The 15,594-nt window shown below is 41.2% G+C and overlaps 1 protein-coding gene across 1 annotated transcript in view; it reads right to left on the minus strand.

The window, feature by feature from the left end:
* The window catches only part of lrch2 (leucine-rich repeats and calponin homology (CH) domain containing 2), a 43,525-nt gene extending 34,144 nt beyond the window's left edge, over positions 1 to 9,381 (minus strand). The window contains exon 1 of the mRNA XM_050041064.1: positions 8,928 to 9,381. Within this exon, the coding sequence (XP_049897021.1) occupies positions 8,928 to 9,240 (313 nt within the window). The 5' untranslated portion in view covers positions 9,241 to 9,381. The remainder of the gene's footprint in view (positions 1 to 8,927) is intronic.
* Between the last annotated feature and the right edge of the window lie 6,213 nt (positions 9,382 to 15,594).

Genomic DNA, 15,594 nt, shown 5'->3' on the forward strand with positions numbered 1-15,594 from the left:
ATGGGGAAAAAGGCAATGAGCAACTTGCTAAGAAAAAAATAGATTTAGAAAATTATATTTAAAATGCTAGGGAGCAACTGTATTTATAATTATCACTATTTTATATTTAAAATAATGCTACAGAATTATTATATTTTAAAGCTCTTTTTCCAAGTTATTTCCTTGTTTGTTTTTAGCTTTCATATTTTTTTTCTAACTTTTGATTTTTTTAGTTTTTAATATTCTCTTTTTACTAATTTCTTGCAATTTTTGGGTCATTTCTTCTTCCATTGTTCTTTGCCTTCTTCCCAAGAAGAAGAAACCGAGCCAATCTGCTCAGATTTTAAAGCATTAATGACATTGACCTTCATTTTGTGCTTTTTTTTTGTTTGTTTGTTTGTTTGTTTGTTTTTAAGTATTCGTTCAGGCACTTTTCAGAAACTAGTACAGTTTTAAAGGCAACGTTTTGGCACTGGTTTTTGGAAAAACCCAAACTATACCTGATTTTAAATTGAATAATTAACAAATTCATTTTAAAAAAAATCATCCTGTCGGGGATATTAACATCTGTACTAAATTTCAATCCATTCAAAACCTTTCCAAAAAAATTCACTTTAAAACCATGAATGTCATCCTCATGCTGGCACTAGAGGCAAAGTTGCCAAAATATTTCAGTCTGGACCAAAATTGGACAGACACACAAGCTGACATTTTCATCCCTGAAAGCCATGCTGATAGTGTAGCAAAAAGCATTACCATATATTTTCTATGAATACTAGGAGATATTAAATATTAATCAGGCATGTGTTGTAATATGTGGTGTCCTTCTGTATATTCAGAGATATTCTATATATAACACTATATTTTTCTATATGTCGATCACTTCAGTTGCATGAGAAAGATACAACTGATTCGTGCTGTGCTGAATCAATACAGGACGAGCTGTAATTAAAAGTGTGTGTGACACAGTTAGCACAGGCCTGACTATAACTCACTTGCTCTCTGCTTCCCAGTTTGCTGCAAAATCACAGTCCCTCATTAACCAGCCCAGAGTAGCTGCTACTATTCTGCAGCTAGTATGTGAATGTAATCCCTGCTTCAGTCAATGAATGTGGGCACAGCCTTCCATCTGCATCTGCCTCCTATGATGAAATATTTAGATACTGGCTCTCTTGCCCGAGAACATAAAAGCAGAGGAGAGCAGTCACTCAGCACTTTCCCATACACATACATCATGTACTAAATCATAAATTACATCATCAACCAGACTCACGCTCCCTCTGGAGGTCTACATTCTTATGCATGCTTTTGGATCACGCACAAAGCCTGAGTTAAGGCACATTGTCCCTCAAGGTTGCTGAATCACTCGCACAGCCCAAGTTATTTCCATGCACGCACACACACGAGCATGCTCTCTCTTTTAGTGTCCCCTATTAAATAAACCCTGACACAAACTGCATCCAGGAAACACGAGGATACACGAGGAACCATGAGAACAATACATGTAAGGATACCGTATTGATAAGACTTCACCTTCAGACACATATTGATCCAGCAGCTGCAAATTGGTGTGTGTGTGCGCCTATGTATGTGTGTGAACGATCTTGTCTTCTGAATTATCTCCGGGTGACACGATAATTAGAGACCTATGTGATGGAGCTGCACAGCCACAGATAAAAACAGCTTTCAATTATTCTGTCTCACCCCACTGATGCGCTGCAGCCATACACTACTACAGCTCCATCCCTTAATGCACGCAATTACATACAGACACCACCCTTTATTATACAATTACACTATATGGGCTTTACTGAAAGGAAACACTCACTGACTTTCTGTTCACTGTGGGTGGATTAGCAATATCATATCAGCAGCTATTATTCAAAAAGAATTTTAACATACTGCAGATACTGCAACCTTTAATCGAGACTCCCCGAGGTTACAAGATGTCATGAGAACTGTGCGTGAGTTGCGTCTGCATCTTTAGATAGACTCTCATTTCTGAAAAGCCTTAAACGACCAACAATAGACCCGACAGGCGTCGTTCTGTAGCTGTGGTCTGAGCTCTTGACAGCAGCTAGTAAGCAGAAGTGAGAAGCAGACCATGAGACAGTCAGCAGCACAAAGGGAAAAGAAGTCGAGAGGTTAAGGGAAACAGAAATTACCACGCAAGGAAAGACCAAAGCTGAGGTCACAGGGTGTACTCGCTCTCCATTAAGAGTAAATTCTGCCTCTCCCTGAGGCTCAAACCTTGATGCTGTAACCCAGCTGTACGTAGACGCCTTCCCCACTCCCCTCCCTCCCTCCCTCCCTCCCTCCCTCCCTCCAGCCAAACAACTGGGGATTCTTCTTTAGCGGTGGAATCATGTGGGTCGATGGGCGCTGGGTGATGGGGGTGGGTGGAGGCGGTCTTTGTGAGCCTGTGCATCTCCATCCCCTTCTCCCTCCTCCAACCCAGGGCCATGCACCATCTGCAGCCCACAGTGGGCCTTTTATCCACCTGCTGGTCGCCCAGAGCTCCCGCAGGACGAGGCCCGCCAGGCAGACGAGCCCCTCCATCAAGGCTCCACTGTGCTGCACCCTCACGCCAGATCAGCAATCTATTCATTTATGGTGCTAGTACAGATAATGTCTGGTTATGTCTTCCCATGACACAGCAAACTCTGTACTAACAGACATCCTGCTGAGTGCTGGAAGAAATAACAGACTCTTTACTGCTGCAGAGGGATTCTGGACAGGAAATATTTGTTTTCAGGTTGCGATTAAATGATTCAACCTGTGATCATCTTACCACGCAAACATGTCACTTAGAGTCTACAAGAAGTACCAGCATTAAATGCAGACACTGAAACACACCAAAATAATTAAAATCTCTTTTTTGTAGTACCTCAGCAACTTCACTACAGGGTTCAGTGTAATAAAAACAGGACAGGAGCACGACACAAGCAAGATTAATTGGGGTTAATTATTTGCGCCCTGTAGCAGACGTGACCACAGCGTCTGGCAGGTTTTTGGGTGTGGTCTGGAGCGTTCTTCTGTGGGGATGGTTAATGCCTGTGTGTGGATTCAGGTGCTTGATGGTCAGTCAGCTACGTGCTCCTGCAATTAATCTGCTCCTGGAGATACATTAATGGGACTCCTCATGGGGATTTGAGGGGCCATTTAAACAATAAGATAAGTGGGAGGCAGTAAGATTTTTTTTGAGCGTTCACAACTGGGGCTGGCGTCCAGGATGGCTCAGGACTTGAGGGCCATTTTGGGTACCAGCAACTGTGGGGGCTTTTATGGGGCACTTTCACTGTACTCACAGTCAGACACTAACTTAGTTCATGTCTGGTCCATGCATTACTGTCACACAATGTACACTTCTCCCCTCCAGCAAGGGCATGGATTTTAGGGGAGGTTGGGGGTAATTTTGTGCATCAACGCTTTCCTGCATTCTGTTGAATTTTTACGCATCAATTTGTGTCTTTTTGACATTGATTTAAAAATAAAAGTCCTTTCATGATTTTATTGTGTCCCCTGCAACCCCCCCCCCCCCACCCCAATCTACGCCTATGCCCACGAAATATGTCCTATTTATTGCTCAGCAGCCCCAAACTAACAACACCCATACATTCTTGTCTTGTGCATATGCAGAGAGATTCATTTATACCCTATAAACATACACAGAATCATTATTACAAGCACTTTAGATATAAAATATTAATGGTCACTTAATGCTTGTTTTTATCCAAGGAGGTGACAATCACACTCTCACACACTCCATCCTTTAAGGGTCCTAGTCTTGGTGTTCAAACTCCTCTCCAACAGTCAAATGATCATGAAAATAAAGTATATAGCACAGTGTGTTTGTTTCCCATATTTTTTCTTCTTTAACCATCCCAAGAGCCAGAACAAAACATGGAGAAGCAGCGTTTTGTTGTAACCTCCCAGATGATAGACGAGCCCCGACTCTGAGCACTTTTAAGACCACCTTTTTAAACTGCCTACTCCACCCTGTGATGACTGCAACCTTATTTTAAAACTCAATATGAGGTCATTTTAAATAATCTTTGTATCTTTTTTTACCCTTACCACTGCTGACTGCATGAAATGAAACCGAAACTGCGACCCATATGCCTGCATTGTAACTGAAGAAGCATAAGTCATGGCCGTACACTTAAGGTGACACTAAAGCTACCTGCTGATTCACATGTAGGAGACTTCACTGCTAACGTCTCATCTAACCAAATCATGCTCTGAAATATGATTACATTAAAATAAGCACAGCCGCCAGTACGTGACACACAAGAGTTTCTTATTTTATTTACAGTCTATTTAATGGCATAATTTGGCCAGTCTAATTTAATCAAAAGGTTCTTTCAGGTCAATTTTTGTTTTCCATGCAGCTCTTATACCAGTGATTTCTGACCAGAGTATCTACAGATCTCTTCTTAATTTCATCAGAAGCTAACTTTATGGGAAGTACTGCAGGCGTATCAGATATTTCCTAAAAATATATCATATTTCCATATGTAAACTCACCACTGTCAGGAATAAGTAAGCACTTACAAAGAGAGCTTCCTCAACTGTCTGTAGTGTTAACAGTCCGTAAACCATCAGGTATATAGTGTATGATTAAATCTTTGTTTTATTACAGACGCTGCAACACAATAAGCATTATGATAATGAGGACTATTTCATTTTCAGTTTACTTTTATTGTCCAAGTATAAAACAGTAGCATCATTAATGTGACATGGCATTGTGCTCCTGCTGACAGGTATGCATTTGTCTTGTCTAGACATGCAGAGGCATATCTAGAAGGAGCCCTGAGGGAAGAAGCACCAGTTGGGAATGTGGATTATTTTTCAAGCTACACTCATATTACTACCAGCGAATTTTTGGGGCCAGATCTGTTGAACAGCCTCCCAGCAGCCGTGACAAGAGGATAGACAAGACAGGCTTTCACAAGACACCCAGAATATGTGATTTCACATAAGATGGAGCACGAAATATGAGTAGAACAGTGTTATGTTTTTACTGACCAAGCCTCTGGAAGCCTTTTGAGTGAGTCAGCCCGCAGTGCTCTTAAATACAGTTAACAGTATTTACACTGGTTGATTATTAAATCCAAGAAGCTTGATAATTTTGTCCTTGTGGAGAACGTCCTTCACAAACTTCTCAGGAATGTTAACAACGAAGAAGCAGACCTACTGTTTGCTTCAAGTCACACATAGTGACATAAAATGTGGGATATTCACTCCGCCACCTGTTTCAGCCAGCTCTCAACAGTCCACTATAAAAGTCTGGACGTGATACGCTATGAATATTTCAGCTTTTGGTTTGTTCTTGGCTGTCAGATCTCTGCGCATTCACCCTCAGTTGGCGACAAAAATCACACTTCTTTATCTTTTCTTTGACCTTCCGTTCCAGCTTTATTTGGCTGTTTAATATTACACCGAACTCTTCTTAGAGGACACGAGAAGGCGATAGATATGTAGTGTGATGACAGATTCTGTTTCTAATTTTGAAGCGGGAGTCACAAAACAAGGAGATATAAACTCAAATCTCCTGTGCGACCCATATTTTAACAATGTGGATTTTAAAATATATTTGTTTCCTAAGATTCCCCCAAGCTACCACACATACTTTAAACACACATGTAAGCACACTGCATGTTGCACTGTCTAACGTGTGTGTGTTTGTACCCTCAAAGGGCAGGGAAATGGCAGGCAGGGGCATGCTGGGATACGAACCTGAACATCTGCCCAGGTTGATGCACTGCTCCCCGGCCCCTCTCCAAGGTCAGGGCGGCAGCTCAGAGCTTGTGCACATTCCCATGGGAAAACAAACTGACTGGAGACAAACTGCCAGGAGCGCAGTGCAAACAGACACCCTTGTGTGAGCAGGCCTCTTTCTTTCTCTGTCTACACACACTGGGGCCTTCTGCTGCTCATTAGTCAGATGGAGGTCACTTAGTTAGACCCCATTCTGTATCAAAACCCCATTTAACTTCTAAAACCAGCAATCGGATAGACTGAAATTACAATAACACCCAGTTAATGGTGGGATGAAATGCTATAGCTTCAATAAAGGATCCATGTCTAAATATTGCACGGACATTAAGTTTTATTGCATGAGGAAGTAACATGCAAAGACATGTACTGCCACAACAGTTTTCAAAGGAATCAGCCATTTCGTCAACTTGCAGGTAAATTAAAAAATAAGTGTGAACTAACAGCAGAAGAAATGGCCGCACTAAATCTGAGTGAGCTTCCTTTCATTGCATTTAAAAGGCCTCTGATGCGATCGATCCAGTGAAATGTAAAGGCTCCATGCAGCCATCGTAAAGCTGTTTCTTCTCACGGCGGCAGAGATCAGAGTGATGATGCAAAGGATGTTGCTGTGAGGTGTCGATCTGTCTTTGCACATCTCAAAGTGAGACTTCCCCCTGGCACACCTTTCATTCAAGGCATGGAAATGAAGATGTGGAAAAAAAAAGTGATAAGACTGCTAAATTCACAGCGACGGGATTAGTCACTGTGTAAGCAAGAAATCAGAGGTGTGACAGGAATGTACACTCGTATCTCTTTTGATTACTATCAGTGTTAAGTAACGTGCACTCGGAGAAAATCAAACAACACAATATCTTTTACCAAATACCTTAATATTGATATTGCACCAAAATTGTAGGGTTGACTAAATGCTTTTACAAAATTTTTACAAATAATCATCTGTAATATGGATATAACGACTAAATGGGTAAAGGAAGAGACCAGGAGGAGACAACCTTTATGATACTACAATGTCCAAAATCTCAGACAATATCAAGTCTCATATTACGATGGGGCGGCTGTGGTTCAGGGTTAGAGCGGGTCGTCCCCCAATCATAAGGTTCTTGCAGTCAACATGTTGGAGTATCCTTGGGCAAGATACTGAACCCCAAATTGCACCCAGTGGCTGCTCCATTGGTGTGTGAGAGCGTGTAAATGGTAACTGAGTAGCAGGTGGCACCATGTATGGTAGCATTGGCCACCAGTGTGTGAATGTGTGTGTGAATGTGTGTGTGAATGGGTAGTGTAAAAGTGCTTTGAGTGGTTGGAAGACTAGAAAGGCATTTACCATTTACCTTTACTGCCCAGCCCTAATCCATGCAATAAGTTCCTGTTGTGTCTACCTCTTCCCTGAATGTCAGCCTATGCCTAATATCTATGGCTTCAGCTCTATAAGGGCAGTGGTGTAGTGGTAGTTGACGAGATGGGTGTATTACTACTAATTAGATGGATAGGTTTCCAAGAATGAAGTGGGTATACTCTCCTATATATTCCATGGCTTTTTGGCTGATTGACGGGTACACCTACCATACTCCTAGATCCTCCTCTGCAATCCAACTCACATCACCATCTGCCATCTTGACTACCATGGGTTCTAGACCCTTCAGTCTCTGGAACTCTCCCCTACGACATTTGCAATATTGACTCCCTTTCCACTTTCGGATCCCGTCTGAAAACAGGTGGGTCTTCCTCCTGTACCTGTATACTCCGTCCACTAATCAGCTGTTCAAGGGTATAGATTTTCACACTGTTCGGGCACACGTCATTTAAAATGACATCATTATGTACATCTATATGACTAACACAAAAAAGCCACAATCAGCATTCATGTCCAAAATGTCTCCTTGATGTTAAACAAACCTGTTACCTACATACAATTTGCCTCCAGACACCAGAGCCAATCAATTTGTGTTTAAAACATACTACTACAAATATTTTCACTTTTCCTTTCAATTCCACGCGTGAGGTTAAAAAACTGTCTGGAAGACGTACCAAAATCTTGGAGCAGAAAATGAAACTCCCCTGGGGTAGGGGCTCTCCAACAAACCAGTGGCTTGCCATGAGCTGCACATGACAGAGTAACACCATATGGTACGTGGACATCTCGGAGGAGGAAACCACCACTCTGAGATCCAGCATAATCTAGACGCCTGTGATAATGACTTAGAATAATTAATAATAACTCAGTTTCACTATCATCTATTCAATCTGCCTACAGTATGAGAAGTGGAACAAATATCCTCCTACACAGGGTTCCTTTTTACAAAATCATGAAACTTAGACAAGATTTTTTTTTGTCTAAACCACCATGTGTGATATAATTAAGTATGTATAGCCCGACCCTTCAGAATACGTGAGCCAAATACTGACCTACTGACCACCAGACTACATGGCTGCATCATTCTAACCCAGTAAAACACAAAATCAAATAACAAATAAATATCTATCCCACATATGAAACCAAAAGCAGACCAGAGTCTTCCTCCTGCCTGAAAGATCATGGGCTATATGGGCATATGCACCCATGGCAGGCAGGCAGGCAGGCAGGCAGGGGGGTGAGGCTGCAACTACACTGCATCTTTTGTCTGGTTGTGCCGAAAATGAAAAAAGGAAAGAAGAGGAAGAAGCCTGTACGTGTGTCACATGCTCACCGCAAATGATATTCACTGAGCAACAATTTACAACTGGCCTCATGGTTCATTCATATTCTGCTCCAGCAGTCCGGTGCCAAATCAACTGCAGCTCGGTGTGCAAACCACTGCACAGCGGCTGAGTTGGGTGCGCCTGCCGTCTCATTCATGTGTCTCAGGGGGGGCTGTACTCAAAGCCGTTGGCGTCGACCAAAACAACCACACAACAGCAGACGGACCCCCTTGTGCAGTAGGCTGATGTGATATATGAGCCTGAGAGGAGAGTAATTACAACCAGGATGTAGCCTTATATGTGCATTTACACAGGGCGGCTCAGCTCCCTTTAAATATTGTCATGCGCCTCTATAATAAAACCAGACAAAATCCATGCACAATGCGGGCGTGCTGCATTCATAAAAAAAGGAGTGAGCACGTTTTTATATGAAGCACACTGGCACCCGTGGTTTCCTATATAGTCCATGCACGCACGCAGCAACCCACCTGCTTGTGTTGTATCGGTCAGATCGTAGCTCATCCCCGGGTACTCCCTCAGCTTCCTCCCGCTCAGGTTCAGTATCCCCGAGCACACGGCATCCTCCAGAGCCCGGTCCAGGCTGCGGGCCGTGTGGTGCTGCTGCTGGTGCTGCTGGTACTGGCTGACGCCCGGGCTCCAGTGAGGTCCGCTCGAGTAGTGATGGCTTTGTAGAGCCGTGACAGCTCCCACACCTCCCTGACTAGACGCCATTTTCGTAAAAAAGAAATTACTCTTACAATAATAACAGCGCACAGCGGCAGTCTCTCCGCCCATGCGCATACGGGGCACATTCCCTGGACGGACGCTAGGGGATGGGCTTCTGAGGTGGTGCTGCGAGTAGTGATGAGGATGATGATGATGGTGGTGGTGATGGTGAGCAGGGTATGGTGGCCATTTTAGGCTTTTTATCCTGCCTCCACCTGCTAATATCAAACTCCCAGCAGGGGCCCCAGTGCTGCACACAGGGGGCCCTTCATGTAATCCAACATTCAGCCTGGAGGGCAGTGGATGGTTACTGACAAATTATAATTAATCACTATGATCACAACTATATCAGATATGGTTATTAAAGCAATGCTGAGTGCCATGTGGTGCCATATCCCTCTGAATACTATCATAACCTAAAGCAGGGATGTCAAACATATGGCCCGTGGGCCAGATCTGACCCGCCAAAGGGTCCAATCCCGCCTACTATCACTAGACAACTATCACTAGACAAGAGGTGCCAGATTTCAGGAGCAAGTTGAACAATGCCTACTTCATGTTAAATTCTGCTTCAGATGCTTTCCCACCCTGACCAGAGCACAGTCCTCTGATATACCAATGAATCCTTACTGTGACCATGTTTAAAGATATTGAACATTGTGCAAAATATTGTCAATCAGCAGCTTCCGTTCAAAAGAATCTGTATCAGGAAATGTGTGAATAAATGCACATGTCATGACGGTCAGAAGTAGACTGACTGAATGTGGAAAAACAGAGACATACCGTTGAAATTGCACTTATTTTACTTGCAGTTGATCTGTTTTGTAAAAGGATGAACATTAACAGAATGTACTTGCAATTCTTTACAAAAAAAAAAGGAAAATTTTGGAGGTGATAATACTTATAAGTTATTGCGCTCTGAGAATGCAGGGCTGCTTGTGCTTACTAAAGTCACAGGAGCCAGAGCCTTCAGCTATCAGGCTCCTCTTCTGTGGAACCATCTTCCTGTTTCAGTCCGGGAGGCAGACACCATCTCCACATTTAAGACTAGACTTTACTTTTTGATAAAGTCTATAGTTAGGGCTGGCTCAAGCTTGCCTTGAACCAGCCCCTAGTTAGGCTGACATAGGCTCTCTCTCCTCAGTTTCTAAAAAGTTGGTTCTTCTTCATTTGCTAACATTCATGTCCTATTATTGCATATCGCTAACTCAGCTTTACTGCATGTCACTAACTCAGCTTCTGGAGGCAGACGCCGTCTCCGCATTTACTAGACTTAAGACTTTACTTTTTGATAAAGCCTATAGTTAGGGCTGGCTCAGGCTTGCCTTGAACCAGCCCCTAGTTAGGTTGACATAGACTCTCTCTCCTCAGTTTCTGAAAAGATGGTTCTTCTTCATTTGCTACCATCCATAACTGCATATCGCTAACTCGGCTGTACTGCAAGTCACTAACTTGGCTTCTTCTCCGGAGCCTTTGTGCTCCACTGTCTCGCAGGTTTACTCGTATCGCAGCTACGCCTAGATCGTGTGTCGTGGTTACACTTCTGCCATGGTCCTGCGTGATGCAGACTATTACTGCTGTTATTATTAGTCATACTTCTACAATTATTATTCACACATCCAGCCCATCTAAGATCAAATAGGGCTGTATGTGGCCCATGAGCTAAAATGAGTTTAACACCCCTGACGTAAAGCATCAGATAGTGGACAGAAGATTGTACATGGTAAATTTGCACATCTCATTCTCCCATTATACCCCAATGCATTCTTAAAACAAATTTGCACACACATATAGCATATTATAGTATATTCTTTATATTGTACATTCTATAGATATATATCTTAATCTTACAGAACATGCTAGGGTTTCCAGCGTTCATCGTCACTGAGTCGGGCCACTGCCACTGTCTAAGCAATTTGCAGGTTAAACTTAATTTGATTTATTCATTCACCCACTCTGTTACTCATGTATTTCCTTCGTATTCCTTTCTGACTTTTGTTTCTGCTCTACCTCATGCCATCTCACGTAGCTTGTGCCTCCTTCATATATGTTATATCACCCTCTTATTTAGTTGAGCGTCTGTGTACAATTACATGAGTGATGGCTTGTTACGATCAGGGTGCACTTTTCTACTACCTCAGTGAACGATGCTTCTAGTACATTGGACAATTTTTTATTTTTTTTAATGTTTTTGTTTCATTTGTTTGTTTTTTTATATATCTTTTTATTTATTTTATTGCATTACTTTCTCCATCTTCCTTCTTATTGTTATAGGTTGTAGGAAGGGTGTGTGGTTGTTGTTCACTGTGTTGCCCTGTAACTATGGCAAAATTTCAATAAAAATATATTCAGGGGGAAAAAAAAGAATATGCTGGGGTTTCCTTCTCTACTGAGACATTTTTCCCTTCTTGTGTAATATGTGTATCACTGTGTTTTTACTGCTCCCATTCAATGCCTTAATAACCTACTGCTGTAACAACATAATTTCCCTAATTGGGATCCATAAAGCACATCTATCTATCTATCTATTACAGCATGGAGTAGCTACAGCACCCATATACCAGGTAATTACTGGCATGATTTTGTTCAGTGGGTGTCAATTATGGCTCATCATCTACTGCTACTGCTGGTTAGGGAACAGCTACCGGCACACTGAATAATGGAAGCTCTGAGCAAAATAATTTACATAGATCGTTGCTGCGATAACCTCCACAGCAGGAAATATCTGGGTCCTAATGGTGCAGTTCATTTTCTCCCCTAACGTCACACTAGAGGAGCACAAAGGTAGCACAAGCTGCCGTCTTCTGCAGAATTGCACAGACTGTGCTCTAGTGTGCTGAAACACACCTTGTTATCCCAAAATGTTGTTTGGCCCACATGCTCCTGTAAGCACCCCTCTGGTCAACACTGCTGCAACACACAGCTGGTTTCTCCAAGCTCCAGTGTTCATTGAATTTCATTGCTTTCTGTTTTTCAAGCAAAAATATCACTAACAACAAGTGTGCTAATTTTTGTGTTTTCTGTAGTTATGGCTGTACGTACTGTGAATGAATTTAGCCTACAGTCTATATGTTGACTTTCTTTTTCAGTTCTCTGCATCAGATTATTTCACCACCACAAAGCTTATAGATGCTTTTAATATTATCATTGGTAAATAGCAATAATGTATTGTATAATCTGCTAACTCTGCTAACTGTATTGTATAATCTGCTAACTCTGCTAACTGTATTGTATAATCTGCTAACTAATCTGCTAACTAATGTGTCAAAAATATGCCGTCATCTACACTTTTTTGTCTTAATATAATGAGACGTGTAATATTCATATAATGATCAGGTTTGCTTTGGTTGATATTATACTGTATTCTGTGTTGCGGAGTAACTAGTCACATGTAATTAAATGACAGAATTAATATAATTGTAACCACTTACAGTTACAGAGAAAAAATATGTAATCATAAATAATAAATAAATAATCAAAATGTTGGTGATTACAAAGACGTTACATCTGAATATATTGTTTTCTGTACAAATTTTAGACTGTATGTGGAACATTACAGTTTGTTGTTATACATCTTTTTGCCTTGCAGTAATTCACAATATTTTTCAGCTTTGTTGCCCAGTTTAAAACTTTAGTTAGCGAAGTAATCAAATGTTATAAGTTACATTACTTTGAAGTATTTAAAATAGTTACATTACTAATTAGATTTTTTTTAACAGTGTAACTAGTAATCTGTTTTGTAGAGATGTTCTCCACCAGATTGCTTCTGTCATCGATCAAATGACTGATTATGAGGGACATTTAAAATCACTTAGGGACTGTTTGTTACTTATGAGAAGGGAAGGGGTGGTGCAAAAAGTGAGAGGCATGCCAAATATTTTTTTGAGCACTGGGGAGGGACTTATGTTTTTTATTTTGGCTTAGAGGAGGGGCATACAACTTTAAATGTCTGTATTTTGTATTTATTTAACTATCGTGGTTTCTTTAAAAAAAGAAAGAAAGAAAGAAAGAAGCCAAACTTACACCATTTATCATAGCCAGAAACTTTAAAAAGAGAAATTATCATTGAATTGAACACATTTTGTGGGACGAACACTTCGGTCAGAAAAAACATAACCAAATCTGAGCTTAAAATGGTGATATTTCATCTAAATCACTTTTATTTGCAAAGTCTAAGGGCTGCTGTGAAACTGCGCCTACTTGGGGCAACAAAAAAGTTTGTCTTGGGTGCGTCGGTACAATAAACAAACGAGAACTTTCCTATCATTCTGTGTACAGTTGTGTTTTTTTGTACATTCGTTTTCTTACGTTCTGCTATCATATATTGGTATTTGAGGATGTTGTGAATAGTGAAGTACTTGTATGACAGGTCATTGTGATTTGGTAGTCAGGCTTCTGCTCCTCAGAGTTGATCTTATGTGATGAGTGGCACCAGCTGATTGATTTATCACCTGGAAGGAATCTGTCTGTGTCTATATCCAGCCCCGGGCAAGGGGGGGGGGTCAAAAGGCACAGATGACCCTGGCCCAAGGCTAATAGGGGGCCCATGTAAAGTCTTTGGTAGACCCTTGAATGGGATCAAGTACAATTCACTTACTGACTTAAACCACTTACAATACAAGTTCTATGTATTTATATGATAAACAAATGTAATTTTAAATTAATACACATTTCAATGTGCCATCTGATACTCCCAACCCCTGTAGTATTGTGAAATGGAGCAGGTCAGGTGCACCATGGAGAAAACGCACAAGTGTGGCTGATGTAAACATGTGAGGTGAAGTGCAACCTGATGAGCTAAGTCAGAATGCCTCACAAAAAGTCAGGGGCTCCTAAAGGAAAAGTCAAGGCACAGAGAGAACAAGAAAATGAAAGGAGCAGAGAGGGGATGACCAAATGTCTGACAAAAAATGTGAAGAAGCAGCAAGTATGACAGGCAGAGCTGAAGGTGAGGAGTGGCGCAAATAAAACCTGCTGTATCAGCTCAAGTTAAAGCTACAGTGAAGACGCAGGTATCATATTAAAGTAGAGGACCTAAAAGGCATCCATTGGTACCAACAGTGTTATGCTATCTTGTTGGAAAGGGGGCAAAATAATGCTCCAACATAACGCTAAATTTGGTGCAGGAAAAAGGAATGCCATTTTTCAAAATGGTGTATTTAAATATTTCTGCATACTGGGGTCCCTAAACAGTCTTGACACTGTTTCAGTTCTGCACTCAATTTGACCAATATTTGATTAGCCTCAAAAAAAGATTTGTTCATACTGATTTGATCTTATGATTTATCCAATTCCCTCAATCCATGTTTGACTTTACTTTTCTCTAATCATTCATTGGAGGGGATTTCTTTGGCCCAGGACACGTGACTACCTCTGCTTTTCAGGTAAGAAAACAGGTCTTAACTAGGGATGTTCCTGGCGGCTGACTTCCCTGTCGACTAAACAAAAATTTTAATTAAGTCGACAAGTCCAAAAAGAGAAGCACAATTTATTGTTAAGTATTTGAAACACTGTCCCAAAAAATATTGTGTACATTAAGAGCCCTTTGAAGTCTTAAATCACAATCTTCATCGACCATGTTGGATTTCAAATGCCGCTGAAGTACGAGACACTTTGCTCTGTGCGGTATGAATGTGAACATGAACATACAGGGTCAACATATTGCATTAACTTCCTGAAGCTTTTACCTTTGACAAAGTTAAGTGGAAGCATATCTTGCGAGATCATCGTCGTGATGAGCTGCGTTATCTTCACAGCGGGTCTCTGGGTGAATGATGCTTCTGCTTTTACTCACTTTTTTTTTTTATTTTGCACTTTTAGCACCTTTTTTGTGCACAGGTGTCTTAAATAAATAGAGTATTTTCGAACTGATCCCAGCCTGTGGACTTTTTGTGGCTCTCTAGCCCAGTTGCAATGGTGTGCAGGTACCTCCTCTGACATCATTTCTCATTTAAAATTTGGCCAAAAATAAAGCAGTTGCACAAACTAACCTGTATGCATGACAAATGCGACAAACCAAGGCTTTTTTTCCAACTCCAGAATTTTGTCTTCAGCTTTTAACTTTTTAAAATCTAACAAGTTTATAGTGGAGGGAGGCTCATTCATTCATCCCCTCCTCTGATAAGTAAAGAACAGTCCCTTATTCTACCATGCTCCTAACATTACCAGTGAAAGAGTGAAGGAAACAGAGAGAAGCTTTGTTCAGTGGACACTTTCACAGATTTTAAAACCTTAATGAGACCTGGTTAAACCTCAAACTTCAGTACAGGTCATATGTAGGCTGTTAGATATGAGCAAACTTTGCCTACCACAACATCCCACAACATGGGAATATAAATAGGGAGCACTCCATAAACTCTATCAGTAACATGGATAACTCGACTACATACCTATGAAAGTCAAATTTCCATGAGAAAGAGTCTCCTTCAT

Source organism: Epinephelus moara, chromosome 3 (genome assembly GCF_006386435.1).
Source record: "Epinephelus moara isolate mb chromosome 3, YSFRI_EMoa_1.0, whole genome shotgun sequence".
Lineage (NCBI taxonomy): Eukaryota > Metazoa > Chordata > Actinopteri > Perciformes > Serranidae > Epinephelus > Epinephelus moara.